Genomic DNA, 16323 nt, shown 5'->3' on the forward strand with positions numbered 1-16323 from the left:
TTAGAATTTAAAATAAGTATAAATGACCCATGGATTAGGTTTTAAATGGAGCCAACTCAATTTGAAATCATGTTTTAGGGTTAAAATATATATTTTATAATAAAATTAATTGTAAAATGTTTTTATATTTTAATTAATATACTTTATATTATATAATATCATTTTAATTCAAGATAATTTTTTTAGTATAATATTATATAATATTTGTTAACTTTAATGAGAAAAGCATAAAATATAAATATTATTAATTAACGGGTCTTGCTAAACCGGATCCGACCTGCCATGTACACCCCTTAGTCCCTAAGCAGAGCGAGAATGAGACCCGATTTCAGCCTCACACAAACGTCAGTAACCCACAAACTCTCTTCCTTCTCCGTTGTTCTCTCGAAGAACCGCCGACAGCATCGCCGCCGCGCTCGCCGCGCTCGCCGCCGGTTGGCCCTCCTCATCCTCCTCCACTACTCTTGGTTGGTTTCCTTTTCGAACTCTTAACTCCCCTCTTTTCGAGACTCTGTTTCTGTTTCTGGTCCTCTTGTTCTTTCTCTCTTTTCATGCGAGACCTTGCTACCAAGGTTTTGAGCTTGATGAGAGCTAGTCAATCTAGATAGTTCATTTGTTAGTTTAAAAACGTGACAAAGACAATGTCTTTGGGGTTTCTTTTGAGTTTTTAGTATTTGACTATGACATAGTTAGCATTTAAGGTCTTATGTTTTTTGGTGTTTTATTACTTAATGTTGGGTTTATTTGTTGAATTTACTACTGAATTTGATTAATTAATTGCATACTTTATGGGTAGAAAGTTGTTTATGTTGATTAGATTTTATAATCTATTACATGTATATTTTTTCTGCATGTTTTCTTGTGCATATACTTGTACTTTTAGTCTATCTACTGTTTCCTGCAATACACATAATCCTGTGGCGGATTTTGGGCTCTCCGCCATCTGCAACCGAACACTATGATGCAGTTGCTCATCTCACCACACCATATTTGGCTATTCTGTTGCTTTGTTTTCATTCTTTGGAAATTGGGGCACCTCAGAGTTAATCACTCTATATGGGCCCTATTTGGATATTCTATGCTCAAGTTTCGTGTTTAGTTGCTTTATGTGGCTCCTATGGCTGAAAAGGGGGAGTTTTATGTTTACCTGAGAGAATTATACTCTTCTTGGCTGTTGATTGCATGTTAAATGGAATTATTATCCATAAAGAGTGCAGTTGGAGTATTAACTTTTAGGATGTAGTGTCAATGCATCATTTAGCAAGAACATGTCAAGAAATGTGACTTACAATGGCTTTTCGTGACTTTGTGGTTTAAGGATTATCTGTCACTTGAGTACTTTCTGCATGTACTAATTTCTTTTTGGTGTGTTTTACTGTTATTATGGAAATTATCAACTAAGAAATTGTATAAATGATTTGTGATTCCATTCATCCTTTACAACATTATTTTTCAGGGCTTGAGCAATTGGTTTTACTTATTTGTATAATCTTGGTATCTATTATTAGCCTTCAAGTCTGAAAGGTTATTGCGATGTTCTATTTGTTGGCAATGATCACAATTTACAATTTACAGTACAACTCATTGAAAACTGGGAATCTCTGGCCTTGGATTTCTGTTCTTTGTTACTGTTTTCGCTTTCCATATGTACTTCAAATGCAGACGGTAGGGTAGTCTGAACTGCTGATATTTTGTTTTGAGGGATAAACCTCTGTTTTTCTTTCGTAACAGTGGATGAATATTTTTACATATAAACTATAAATTGATCTTCAATTTTAATTGGGTAATTGATCTTTGTCCTGATGTATTCCTTTGCCCCTTCTTTCTACCTTCTCTGAAGGTTTTTGTGGAAGCTGGTGTTCCAGTGGATCTGTGCCAAAAGATGGGTAGTACATTCAATCCACAGATTTTAGTGGAAAAACTATCCAAGCTGAATGCTTCACAAACAAGCATAGAGAGTATCCTTCAAGAAGTTCTTGTGGAAACAAACACAATATTTTTCTTTTTGATAACAAAAGAAAGAATTTCATTTAGGTATTAAGGGAACAATATAAAGGGGTGGAGGAAAAGAGACAAACACAATATTTAGTTTACTGTTTGTGTTTGATATCCTATTGTTGAAGTAGACTTTATTGAGTACGGTTTTACTGTTTAATATAACTTATTTTTCTAAATTTGTTTTATAGTTTATGTGCAATTTTCCTTTAACTGGTTTTCACAGAATCTTCCTCCCGCTTTTTCTTTATTGCAATTACATTTATGAAGCTCAATACCATTTGATGGCCAGTAATAAATGTGCATATGATTTTTTTTTTTTCAGTATTTCTTTTCTTGTTTGGTGGAGATAAATATTTGCTGCAGCTAGATTGTGATCCTTAATGAGATTAAGCTTTGTCACATTGGTGCATTTTTCATATGAATAAAGCCAAACAAGTTGTTGAAACATGGGATAGACAATTTCACTGTTCTCCACGTGACAAGAGATTGGCATTTTTGTATCTTGCAAATGATATTTTACAAAATAGCAGGCGAAAAGGGTCTGAATTTGTAGGTGAATTCTGGAAAGTTCTCCCCGATGCTCTTCGAGATGTGATTGAACATGGTGATGAGTTTGCAAGGAATGCAGCACTTCGGCTGGTAATTTAACCATGCATTCATTCTGAATTAGCAAATGAGATTCGTGCTTTCTGATTTTTATCGCTTTTACTAATCTTTTTAAATTATTTTTTTATTGAAAAAGAATTTCATGAAGATGAGGGAAAGAATAATAAGATTAGGGGATAGGAATTCCTAATACAAAAGCAAAGCGAAAGAAGGATATATCTATAAAGTATAGCTTTCTTAGCTCATAACATGTCAAGAGAGGGAAAAGTCCTCTATAATGACGATGAACTTTACACCAAATTGATGTTGGACGTCTAATCATATCCCATAAAACTTGTTTGGAAAATATGTCATTCAAGGTGCATGCATTTTGCTCCAACCAAATAGCCTTACTATGTGCATATCAACATAAGCATTCAGAATTATCTTGGTAGTTCTTGCTAACAAAATGTCCTTGGTTCTTTTGATTCAAATATCAAAAGAAAGATCTGTAATTTTGGTTGTGTTGTGTATCTCAGCATTTGCATTTTCTTATTAATTCTATGCAAGATTGAATGTGTCTTTTTTTGAATTGGTTAATATGTTTTATACTTTTATCTTGCCCATGAAAAGGAGAAAAATGAGCTGAAAAAGTGAGAGAAGAGGGGGAAGGGGGAGAGGTTTCCAACTGTTTAATCTGTTGTGAATATTCATATCTGTAGGCTGTGTAAAGGAAAGGGAAATGCTTTTTTGCAGTAATGCTATAAATTGATTTGTCATGTTGATTTCGCATATAGAATGGTACTGAATCAGTCATTAAGTTTTCTGTTGGGTTTTGTATTTTTCTTCTTAGTTTTAGATTGAATATGCATTGATAATGGTATTAATTCGGATCATTGGGGGATGCAAGGTTTTCATGGAGGGAGATGAGGGGCAAAACGGGACTGTGGCCCTTCGTGTTATGTTTTCATGCTGATAGGCTAAGTCTACAACCACAAGGGAGATTTATAAAATAAGGGCTAAAGTCATGTGGGCTTCTAGAAAAAAAAAGTGTTTTAGGGGGAAAGGGAAGTAAACCCAGCCAACTAAAAAAATAGAGACTATAAGACTACAAGAAGAGGGTGAGTATCACAAGATTGTGTGTATCACTAGTAGTGTGAATACAAAGTGGAGTCACAAGGTTTTCTTAAACTATAGGACTACAAGAAGAGGGTGAGTATCACAAGATTTTGTGTGTGTATCACTAGTAGTGTGAGTAGGTGGAGTCACGAGATCTTCTTGAACTATAGGACTACAAGAAGAGGGTGTGTCTTAGTGCTGCCATGGCTGCAATTTTAAAACAGAGGTGCACCAATTCTGGCCTAGCGGTGAAAATTGGAGATAATACCAGTGTACCATACTACAAATCAAGTTTCTTGTGTGTCTCATACAAAATGATGGGAAAATAGCAGGATTATGTGAATAGTAGGGTTGAAGAGGAATTGAATATTGTCATTCCCATGTTGATAATGCCTGCCGCTCCTGTTTGCAACATATTCATGTAAAAATTCAATCCAATGGAAATGAAAGATACATAGGAGTAGCATTATCAAAGTAGAAGTGTCAATATTCACTCCCTGTTGGCTACTATAAAGAAAGAAATACGTGATTTTCCTCCGTCTCATCAGGTTTTATGTAATGTAAATAGTAATAACCGTACTCTCCAGAGTACTACTACCTTCTCTGGGTTTATTTTTTGTATGATGCGTTAGATTTTATCATTAGTCCTTGGCTTACTGGTAGTTGGGTGGTTGCCTTATGCAGCACAGGTTTCCCAATCAACTGGCCCTTTGTCCCCTTATTACAAAATCAGTATCTGAATAGTTTTAATAAATAAAGTGTATATTATGTGGCATTTGTAAAGAATTTTTTTCTAGAAAATAATTTTGCAAAATGGAGAAACTTTTGATTCTTCCAAATGAATGTCAGTTAGGTTAATTTTATCAATTTTAACTTTGTGCTCTTTTCTTCAAGTTCATAGGTGTGTTCCTCTTAATGAATTGCTCTTTGAATGAGGGAGGTCTAATATCCTTTCCATATCTTATAAATGAGTATTTATAAAATATGTAAATGTTGCTTTGCTTCATACTTCTTTTGTATTTTAAAGGATGTGTTTGGGAAAGCTGAAAATTAAATGTATTTCAATAATTACTTGTTTTTATAATTCATTTGTGAAAATGAATTTTTGCTTTGGATAGTTTAGTTGAAAAGGAAATTTAAGATAATTTGTTTTCTTTGGATCATAATATCATTTGTAAAGAGTTGCTATTATATAATGAAATAACTAAAATGGTATATGAAATGATTATTATTTTATTGTCGTTCAATATTTGATGTTTGGGGTTAATTTGATAAAATCATTATAATTCAGAAATAAAAGCTTTTGGTTATAATTATAAGCTTCAGATGTGTTTTTCAGCGTAAAAGGATAGTCTTTTGATTATAATCTGTTTTTGATTTTTTTAACTAAACAAGGTTAATTTTCCCAATGGACAAAAAAACTGTTCTTGGTTATTCTCAAACATGCTTCAGATGTTCATAGTAAAGTAAATTATGTGGAACATTGGGATTAGTAAATTTTCTTCAGTTGTATAATTTACTTTCTTCATCATGCAGATTAGCATATGGGAAGATAGAAAAGTTTTTGGTTCTCGTGGTCAACTTCTCAAGGAAGAGTTTGGTGGGAAGCATGCGGAGAACAATGACCGTGATGCTAAACCTTTGAACATGAAACTGGTATTAGTTTCTGTGTTCATATGATGATTTTCTGCACCTGCTGTCTTCCTATGTGTTTCACATGCTGATTCCATATCCTATACTTTACCTTGCAGCGGTCATCTGCTGGGAATGCATTGGACAAAATAGTTGCAGGTTATCGTGTTATTTATGGAGGGCAGACAGATGAGGAGGCTGTATTGAGCAAATGCAGAAATGCCATTAGCTGCGTTGAGAAAACAGACAAGGAAATCGGTCATGATAGTAATTCAGGTTAGTCAAATTGTCAGTTACTTCTATTAATTTTTGCTTATTTGTGCCAATAATTTATCCACTGGAGTCAGCTTGAGCATATATAACTTTCTTTGCCGATTTTCTTTTATTATTATATCTGTATACATGAATGCCAAAAGGTTAACTGTTTTTTTATTTGATTTTGTAGCCAATCGATACTCAAATCAGAAACTAATTATAATAAGCAAAAATAAAATTTCTTCACTTAAGTTGAGACATCTAGAAGAGAAATGGATTGAATGGGTTGGGTTGGGTTGAAAAAGTTCAAACCAGCAACTTTTTTTTTAACCCAACCCTACTAGTTTTATTTCTTTAGTTGGGCCAAAGCCCATGAGCACGTAGGATGCTCTACCCAATTGACATCCCTAATTGAATCATTACCTCCACTAAACATTTGATTTAACTCTGTCAAATCACCAATTCATCCAATCAACTTGTGTATTAGTTGTAATGTAAGTAGACTATTAGATAATGTGTTTAATCTTTGTTGATTTCATCTTATTTGGATATCCCTTACTTATTTAATCTTCAATGAGTAGGGCAATTCCATGGATCTGCAGTAGTGGATGAACTCCAGGGACATAATGCCATACTTCGGGATTGCATTGAGCAACTAACAGCTATAGAATCATCTAGAGCTAGCCTTGTATCTCATCTGAGAGAGGCTTTACAGGAACAGGTAATTTTTATTGTTGCTTTTCTTTTTGGAAGTGCTGAAACCTGTAGTATGTCATTCTAATTTGGTTTGGTTACCAGGAATTCAAGCTGGGTCAACTCCGAAGCCAGATTCAGGTTTGAAACTTATCCAGTCATCGAGTAGTTATATAGTTTCTATTGTCTATATTTTGATATAGTGGCTCGCCTAAATTTTGTACAATCATTAATCTGAAAATTAGTAAGTCTACTAAGTGGCCATTAATGTATTGATCAGCAAGGGAAAATAACAAAAAGAGAGATCTATAATTCTATATTATGTAACTTTTCAGGGTGATCAAAACCAAATAAAGTTTTTTGTTTGTTTTTGTGTGTGTGTGTGTATCTTGCTTCTGTCTTTATTTTCTTCTTTTACCCATTTTTATTAATGTTGATTCTTGTGGATGAGGGGTTTTTATAATCATAACTAGTAAATTTATAAATGTCAATACTTTAAGATTTTATTAAAGTATCTAGAAAAGGCTCACTATCACCGATGGGTAAAATTGGAAGGAATTTGCAAAATTCTAAGGATAATAAAACATTATACAGATTGTGCTGTTCCCTATCAACACAGCAGGAATTTAGCATTGATCAGTATGAAACTTCAAACCTATGTACATGGCAGCCTAGATAAAGTAGTATGCTGGGAAATGAGCCCTGGTGGTTACTAGTTAGAGATTGGAATTGGTCAGTAGCAAAAGCGTATGAAAGAAGATATTGGGAAAGCAAGTGGATCACTTGAGAAGTTGGGAATTTTGGTTCAGTTTTGGGAGCACTAAGGGAACCTGAGTTATTCCTCACCCTTGTATAGATTTACATCTCGTGGTATATTGTTACGTTGACCAATAATTACTATAAATACAGCGCTGTTTCCTTTGTTAGTCACACCTTGAATTTTCCAATCCAGTCTGACCAGGTAATATCAAAGCTCCTGATCTAGGTGCCTTGAATAGATTTGGGAAGGATGGAGCACTATCCATTCAAATTCCTCGTCTTTGAGGCAGAAAGGAGTGGCCTTGTTAGATAGATTAGAAGTAGTAAAAGGAGGATTTGGAATGGGAGTTTTGGTTTAGTTTTGCAAGAGATGAGAGTACTCTTGAATTATTGTCCGCAGAAAATATAGTGAAATTCCTTTGTTATTTGTACCTTACGTGATTGAATCTTCTCATCTATTCTCCACCAATTAGTGTCATACCTCGCAATCTAAGAACCTTGAATAGATTTATGAGCACAATCTGTTCGAACTCTTTGAATTGGATGCATTATGCTTTGAGTGCTTTTGAAAATCACATACCATCAATGGCAAGTATGTTGTTATGTGAATCACTGTCATCTTCAAGTGAATTCTCACTTTCTGGTGACGTTTCTATTTTTTGGTGTCTTCTCACCATTTTGGTTATTCCTATATTCTCCTTGTGTTCAAGATTGTTCTTGCTGTCTAGTATTGCTTTTCAGTAAATTTACCGCTGATGATCATTTGAACAAACTATTTTCTTCCTAATCATGTAATTTTCTGACAAGTTCTTCAAGATGATAGTCAATTTTTAATTGAAATGGTAAAAGGATAGTAGGCCAGCCAGAGAGGATCAAATGAGATGTTGGAGTCTTGGTTGAGAGTAGGGAACTCTGATATTATCCACTCCTTGTCCTTCAGAGCTTTTGATCTCATGAACCAATGGTTCCATGTTATTAAATCATAGCCATGTGGTGTGCGATTGAATGCTGGATGGTAAAAGGACAGCAGGAACAAGCTTAATGTTGCAGTGAAGAGGATGCTTGGATGAGCAGGCACGCCAGACTAGATAGGGAGGGAGTTGAGCAGCGCTGATTATACAAAAGATGTTCTCTTAGGTGATATGAACATGCTTATGGGAGGCTTGTAGAGGCTCCAGTTAGGAGAGTGGAACAGATAGATGCTAGTTCTATACCTATAGGTAGAGAAAACTTAAGGAAACCTTGAGGATATTAGGCGGATTTAAATATAAATGGTTTAAACACGGATATGATATATGATGGGGTAGTATGGCATTGTTTGATCCACGTAATGGCCTTGTTTATTAGGACAAGGCTTATTGTAGAGGGTCATTGATTGAGTTTGTCCCTTTAAGTTATAATTTAGAATAACATTCTTCAATCCTATGTCTTTCTTTTCTGTTATGTTTTTTGGTTTAGGTAAAATGGAGCTCATCCATGAAAATTTCCAATCCATTTTTTTATTCCCCCCACCAAGCATAGCCAAAGTGGTCCTAGTTGTTTCTCTACTGTTTAACTATTTTTGTTATACTGTATTGTAATTTATATAGTTATTTTTAGATGAGCTTTATTTTCAGTTCTTTTGAGTGTATGTAGTAAATGTTTTCTTCAATACTAGCTAACATTAGACAACAGAAAAATTCTACCATACAATGTATCAATATGACTAAACTACCAAAACTAACCATAAAAGTTATAACGCTGACAAATCTGACCGTAGAAGAACTAAAACTAATTTGTCACCATGAAAGATGGATTTCGGTAAACAAAACTGCTCGAATCCTAAAAAATTATAAAAAATTCCTAAATTATCCCTCTAACCTGATCTAACCACTCCCAAATTCTAAGCCTAACCTATTCTCAATCTTCAATACTCTTCATTACCATCCCCAATCTTCTAAACCCTTTCTCAAACCCTCTCGTCCCTCATCCACTCCTCCCTTTCCCCTCTCTACTCCTCCCTCACCCCAATCCCTTGCTTCTAATCTCTCTCCCAACTCTATCATCCAAATCTTTTGTTTTTGGGTTATAATCGTCCAAAGAAAACTAAAAAAATATTTTTCTTCCCTGCCGTGTGTTTGGGGATAGAAACAAAAACATTTTGGGGGGAGTAAGAGGAACCGACATTCGAGATGGTGGGACTTGTAAGAAAGTGATGGAATTATGTTTGAATAATGATGAAACCAAGCTTTTCCCGTTGCAGTGGCTTTCTCCCTTCTCTGTGGCTTGTCAACATTCAAGTAGCTAGTAATATAGTTAGAACCACATCCAACGTTACAAACATTTTAAGGCATAATCTCTGTCCGTGACACATTTTATATTTTAATTTTCATTCCTTTTGGGAGAGGATTGGGGTGAGAGGAGTGGAGAGGGAAGGAGGTGGAGTGGACGAGAGAGGAAAGGGTTTAGAAAAGGGATTGGAAGATGTGGTGATTAAGAGTATTAGAGATTGGGGATAGAGTAGAGTTAGAGTTCGAGAGTAACTAGATTAGGTTAGAGGGGTAATCTAGAAATTTTTAATAATTTTTTAGGATTTTGGTAGTTTTGTCTTTTGAAGCCCATCTTTCATGGTTACAAGTTAGTTTTAATTTTTCTATGGTCAAATTTGTCAGCGTCATAATCTTTCATGGTCAGTTTTGGTACTTTACTCTATCAATGTTGGGTATTATGTGAGAACAGTCTAATTTGAATGTTATGTGCTATACATTTTCAGGCCGCACGAGTTCAGTCAGAGCAGGCAGGTAGCACCTGTCAACAGTTACTTGGTGGCAACAATATTCAGTCATTACCTGAACAGGTTTCAAAGGAAAATAAATCCTCCATGGCAACTTCAAGTTTTATATCTGGTGATAGGGAACAATCAGCTCCATCAATGTATGCACCACAAATGTCTTTTCCTAAAAGTTCTGGACACATTGACGAAGATCCACGAAAGTCTGCAGCTGCTGCAGTGGCAGCGAAACTTACAGCTTCGACATCATCCGCCCAGATGCTGTCTTATGTGCTTTCTTCCTTAGCATCTGAAGGGGTCATAGGCAATCCGATTAAGGAGTCCACGTCCCCGGCAGATTATCAATCTGAAAAGAGGACTAAGCTTGAGAATGATCAGTCATCTTATGTACCTTCTCAGAATCCTCAACAACCGCAACTCCCTCCGTTCTCTGTTCCTGAATCTATGCAACAAAGTGTGACTATGGCCCCGCAATCTACTCCGAGTGATCAACCACCCCTACCTTCCTCATCTCCTCCTCCATTGCCACCACTACCGCCAATGCCGCAGTATCCTGTGTCACCGTTCATGCAGAATGCTGGATCAATTAGCAGCATGTCATACACCTATGGCATGGCCCAGCCATCATCTATGGCTCCCTATCCGATGGTTGGTGCTTCCATGAATAATGTCCCTTTTACACCTGCTCCAATGAGTACATATCAGGGTTTCCAGGGTTCAGATGGAAATTACTATAACCAACCGACGTCAATGCCTATGGCCCCAATCTCTCGACAATGATTCATGGTCCTTAGAGCTACCACTACGACGAGGTAAGGAAAGGCTGCGGAGAAAGACTCGGCACCTCCTTCACCCATAACCTTGCTATTCGAATCTGATTTTTACTACAATCAGATGTGCACATAGTAATTGTTGTGTAACCTCTGTAGTCATTGACTGTTACTAATTTTCTAGAGTTACAGCATTTTTCATTCTGTTTCGCAGTGAGGATAATAACGGTTTTGCCGAGTTAGAGTTATTTATCTTTTAATGTTTGTAAAACTTAGCTGATATTAATTCCTGTAGTGGGCATGTCATTACTGATTTAGTCCTCATCAGTCAAAGCCAGCTTGCAAATCTTCAAATTCAAATGATTTGCATCTTTTCCTTGCAAGCAGGCAATATGTTTATTTTTAGTGTCACAGTTGTATGTATAGACGGGTTGTGTTTGTATTTATGGATCTATTTTTACGTGTTGCTGGAGTCAGAAACCATGTAGTAGGGCCCCAGTTCAATTATAAACAAAATCTTCAGTTCTACCATCTCTTCTTTTACTTTTGTTGATATGAATTCTAGTTTAAGCTAATTTGTGGATGAGATAGGAAACTAGGAATTAAGAGAATGAATGGAATTGAAAGAAATGCTGCCGTTCCTTTGGTTTGTTTATGTTTGTAATTATAAGATTTCACCAGAAGTTAAATTTCTCTTCTATATCTTGGTTTTTGATGTCTAACCTATCCAAGAGTTAAGGGTATGTCTAATAAGAGATGGTGCTATCTTAAGGGAGAAAATAGAAAGGGTATTAGAGTTATAACTTATAAGTATATCATTTTAAGTACAGTGTGTTTGAAATGTATGTTAATAAAAAAGAAAATTGAATTCAGTTTAGAGGAAGATGCTAGTTGATCAAGAATCTCCTCATGAGAAGGCTTATATGAGGTTTTATACAAGGCAAATTCTAATATGATGTGTTGGTGACTATGGTAGTTATATAAGTGTTATTAAAATTAAAATTATTTTTTTATATTTTTATTTTTAAATTAAAATTTAAAAGACATTGTTAAATAAGAAAAACATGTTTAATTTTAATAATATTTTTTAAGACTCGGTAATCGTCATAGTATAGACATCTTAAAAAGTTAAAATGCATCTTTGTATAAATTATAAAAGGTATTAAAAAAAGAGTAAAGTATTATTTTTGTTTTTAATGTTTCGGGTAGGTTTCTAATATTTTAAAATTGTCTCAATGTTATCTAATTATTAGGGATTTATTAACAGAATTGACAGTAGGATAAAATTGAGACGATTTTAAAACATTAGAGATTTAAATAAGATGAAAACGTTATAGACAAAAATGATATATTATTCTTAGAAGAATTATCAAATCAAGTAAAATGAAAGTAAATTTTAATAGAATGAATTGCATTACGAATTCAAGATTTTACTCATCATAGGATACTTCTCGAATGATTAGTAGATAAACTTTCGAAAAAAATGAGTATGATACATATATAATAAAGTATAAATTATACCTTTTTATCTTTAACGCATTGAACTTTTTTAATGTTTAATTTAAATAAACTTTATTTTTAACTTGTAAATAAATTTTAATTTTATCCTTCAAATATCAATTTTTTACGGTACGTAGTTATTCAATTATTTTGTAATTGCATCTAATACAGTTAATCACATTACTTTCATTCTAAATAAATTTACTTTTTTAGTTTTACTCTTAAATATTTTTACTCATCATAAAATATTTGTAGAATGACTAGTAAATAAACTTGTGAAAAGGAAAAAAAAAAGAATTTGGTACATATACAATAAAGTATAAATTATACCTTTTGTCTCTAATGTATTGAAATTCTTTAAGGTTTAATTTAGTTAAATTTTATTTTTAATTTTAAAATAAATTTTAATTTTATTCTTCAATAATATTAATTTTTTACGATAGATAATTATTCGATTATTTTTTTAATTACATCTAAGTAAATTACTCTTATTCATATTACTTTCGTTCTAAATAAATTTATTTTTTAATTTTACTCTTAATCACATCACTTTTATTCTAAGTAAATTTTATTTTTGATTAAGAGTAAAATTAAAAAATAAATTTAATAATTATCTGCTGTAAAAAAATTGAAATTATTGAAGAAAAATTAAAATTTATTAAAAAAATTAAAAATAAAGTTTAATTAAATTAATCAATTTAATAGTTAATTTCATCCCTGAAAGATCACTCATTTTTCATATTAGTCTTCAAATAATTTTTTTAGTCATATTAGTCCTTGAAAGATAAAACATAAGTCAAATTAGTTCTTCTGTCAATTAGATGATGATGTCTCATGTTAAGTGCCACGTGGCATAATGATGTGGTAGGTTAATGCCACGTGTCACAAGATGATTGATTGATGTGTCAGGTCAGTGACACTTAGCACGCCACGTGTCACTTGATATATAAAAAAGTTATTTAATTTATAATCAAAATAGTCCAAGTGTAAGTCATTTTTATCCCTAAAATTTTAAAAATTAATCAAATTAGTCCTTATATAAATTTTTTTATTTTTTCTTCATAATATTAATTTAAAAATATTTTTTGATACTACTAATTTTAATATTATTTTTTAGACCTTAATAAATAAAATTCTCTTTACATAAAATAATAAAAAAATTTAATTATTATAAAGTTATTTTGCCATTTATATTTTAAAATTTTACAATTTCAAATTGTAATTTTTTATAGTGAATTTTTTTTATTTAAACGAGTTTATCAAATTATTGTTCATTATATATTTTAAAATTTAATATTTTAAATCTCATTAAATAATATAGTAATTATTTTAAAAATTAATTTTTTAAATTTTTTAAAATGATAATTTTTATTATTATTTAGTTTATATGGTAGAACTCAATAATTAAAAACCGATTTGTGGGATCACTTGTTGAATTTTAATATTTTAATATAGTTTTTTTTAAATAATTACTATATTTATTTAGTGAAATCTAAAAGATTAAAACATTTAAAATAACTACTATATTTATTTGCTAAAATCCAAAATATTAAAAATTTTAGTATATAACTAGTATTTTTACCCGTAATAATATTACGGAATATAAATCTTTTGAAACTATATTGGCTTTATCCTGATATTATAGATTATGGCAGAAAATATTTATAGAATCAAACTACTTTTATAAAAAAGTCGTAGGTGATATGTAAAAATTTAATTTCACGTAATTACCGGCAAGTATACCGGGTCTTATCAAGTAGTAATACTCACAAGAGTGAGGTCGATCCCATGAAGATTAGTGGATTAAGCAATTTTAGTTAAATGATGTTCTAGTTAGGTAAACAATTTGTGATTTCTTGATATATTTAAGATGAAAGTAAAATATAGAAAAATAAATGACAAGAAATTTAAATGACTGAAAGTAAAATAAGCTGAATTAAATGACTGAAAATGTAAGAGCGGGACTTAAAGTGCAAAAAAGTAAGAATTGAAATGTAAATAGCTAAAATGTAAATTGCAAGTAAGTAAGAGTTGAAACATAAATAGCAGGAATTATAAATTGTAGAAATGAAAAAGGAAAATTGGGTAGTGGGTAATTAGAAGCTCAAAGAAATTGAAATGAAGAGATGGGTGAGATTACTAGGGATCAGAGATGTTGATTTCTCATGAATTAATAGTGATCAATTCCTTCTCAATCATGTGAATAGATCTATGGCGGATTGTGAATAATTGGATCCCAATCTCTTGGTGATTCAATTTCTCTTGTCACAAACAATTGCCAATTTCTTGATCTAATTGCTCATGAGAAGAGGTGAAGATCATTTGCTAATCCCAAATGCCACATGATTCTCAGAATTTCAATTCACGGCGGTTACATCTCACATACCAACCAAGAATATATTAATCAAGAGAATCATAAGAGGATAAACCTGAAACTGAATTCCATGACTCCTTTCTCAAGTTTATCACATAATTCGAGTGGATTCAATCCCTCTCTCGATAGTAATTAAATCCTTAAAGCACAAGAGTTTCCTCTTAGATAAACCACTTGAATTGAGAAGAAAAGAAGAAATACTAATTTATTAAAATCAACAGAGCTCTTCCCCTTAGTGAAAATGGGGTTTAGTAATTCATAGCTCTCAATACAAATAGAAATTCAAAACTGAAAATTAAACTAAGCATAAAAGTGAAAGAAAAGAAAACTACAAGCAAGATGAGGTTTAAAGTGATGTAAAGTCTGAGCAAAAAGTAAAAAGTCCTCCGGGTTCCAAAAATCCCTTTTATGATTCAAGATGCCACCTATTTATACAAATTTTCTAGCTTCTCAGGTGTACTTGCAACTTTCTCAAAGTGGGCTTTTTAATTGATCGAATATTCTACTCCCAAGCTGGCGTAGCGTTTTTGAGTGTAACGTTGGTGTCAAAGGCGTAGCGTTAGTTCAAAAGGCGCTTTTCCACGCGTATGCCACGTCCATGCGTGCGCGTTGTCTTCAACTTCATGCATACGCGTCACTCACGCGTACGCGTGAGTGCAACGTTAGTACAAAAGGCGCTCTTCCACGAGTACGTTACGCGTCACCTACGCGTACGCGTCACCAGCTAAATTTTTCCACTTCACTATCGCAGACGCCTTTAGTAAAAGTGTAGCGCCAAAGGCGCTCTTCTGATCGTGAACGCTTTTGAAGAAAGCGTTGCGCCAAAGGCACTCTTCTGGAAGTGACAAACGCTTTTGAGAAAAGCGTAGCGCCAAAAGCGCTCTTCCCATGTTCCTGATCACAAAACATAATTGCATCAAAGCTCTGCCTCCCTCTGTGCAACCAATTTTTAATAATTCATTCATTCAACATTTTCCTGAGTCATTTGCACAGAATTAACCACAAAATCACTTAATCCTTGACATATTGGTGTGATGAGAAACTTCATTCAAGTGCTTGTTTATTTCGAATAAAATGCATGAAATTGAACTAAAATCAACTAAACTAACTAGCTGATCTAACTAAAATGCGAATGCATCAGTAGGGGATAAAAGTTTCTGTCGATTAAGAAGACCAGAGTCTCCGTAAATAAAAAAATTAAATAATAAACTTTTTAGTTATTATTTTCATGTGAAAGAGTTTAATTTTTTACTATAAATTAATTTTAACATTCATTATCTAAAACTTCAAAGAATTTAATGTTTATACTTTTATATTTGATTAGGTGTTAAGTCTGTTGTACAAAAAAATAATTAATTTTTATGTTTATTATTTAAAAAATATTTTCTCTTTCTCTCTCTCTTTATATATATAATTAGATATTAGTATAAAAAATTTATATTGATAGTTATAAAATTAATTCAAAATTATTTTTTGAAACAATTGAATCTTGATTTAATTATTACATTAGTATTTATTTCAAATTATATGTAATAAATATCTGAAAGAGAAGTAAAAATATAAATTAAAAAGATAAGTAGTGAAAATATGAAATTAAATATTTTTTTTTAAAAAATACATATATAATAATATATTTTTTATGTGAATAATATTATGAGATATTTTTTATTATATTTAATTATAAATTTAATGTATTCTTTATAATTTTATGAATTTATTTAAATTATATTATTTTATAAATTTTATTTTTGGTAGAACAGAAATGTAAAGAGAGATAGAAAATGAGAGAGAAAAAGATAAAGAAGAAGAAGGAGAGAGAGAAAGAGTGTTTGCCAATTTTGGAGGGAAAGCTTTTATTTAATTGTAAT

General features: G+C 32.3%; 1 protein-coding gene across 2 annotated transcripts; it reads left to right on the top strand.

The window, feature by feature from the left end:
• Nucleotides 1–268: 268 nt before the first annotated feature.
• On the top strand, nucleotides 269–11112 carry LOC112755048 (uncharacterized). 2 transcript variants are annotated; one of them, XM_025802935.2, is made up of 8 exons: nucleotides 269–467; nucleotides 1841–1958; nucleotides 2390–2637; nucleotides 5239–5358; nucleotides 5454–5610; nucleotides 6171–6310; nucleotides 6388–6423; nucleotides 9794–11112. In XM_025802935.2, exons 2-8 carry the CDS (start codon nucleotides 1883–1885, stop codon nucleotides 10589–10591), a joined length of 1575 nt encoding a protein of 524 aa, XP_025658720.1. In that variant the 5' UTR covers nucleotides 269–467; nucleotides 1841–1882; the 3' UTR covers nucleotides 10592–11112. The 2 variants fall into 2 exon arrangements, with proteins under 2 accessions (XP_025658720.1, XP_025658721.1); XM_025802936.2 differs by lacking the exon at nucleotides 1841–1958 and having other exon boundaries at nucleotides 312–467; nucleotides 2321–2637.
• The last annotated feature ends 5211 nt before the right edge of the window (nucleotides 11113–16323 follow it).

The sequence above is a fragment of the Arachis hypogaea genome, chromosome 16 (assembly GCF_003086295.3).
Source record: "Arachis hypogaea cultivar Tifrunner chromosome 16, arahy.Tifrunner.gnm2.J5K5, whole genome shotgun sequence".
In the NCBI taxonomy this organism is placed as follows: Eukaryota; Viridiplantae; Streptophyta; class Magnoliopsida; order Fabales; family Fabaceae; genus Arachis; species Arachis hypogaea.

Bases quoted from the DNA above. Each gene is read 5' to 3' on its own strand.
- LOC112755048 (XM_025802935.2), top strand. From the start codon at position 1,883: ATGGGTAGTACATTCAATCCACAGATTTTAGTGGAAAAACTATCCAAG. The intron at 5,359-5,453 runs GTATTAGTTTCT...TTTACCTTGCAG, and splicing joins AACCTTTGAACATGAAACTG to CGGTCATCTGCTGGGAATGC. The intron at 5,611-6,170 runs GTTAGTCAAATT...TTCAATGAGTAG, and splicing joins CGGTCATGATAGTAATTCAG to GGCAATTCCATGGATCTGCA.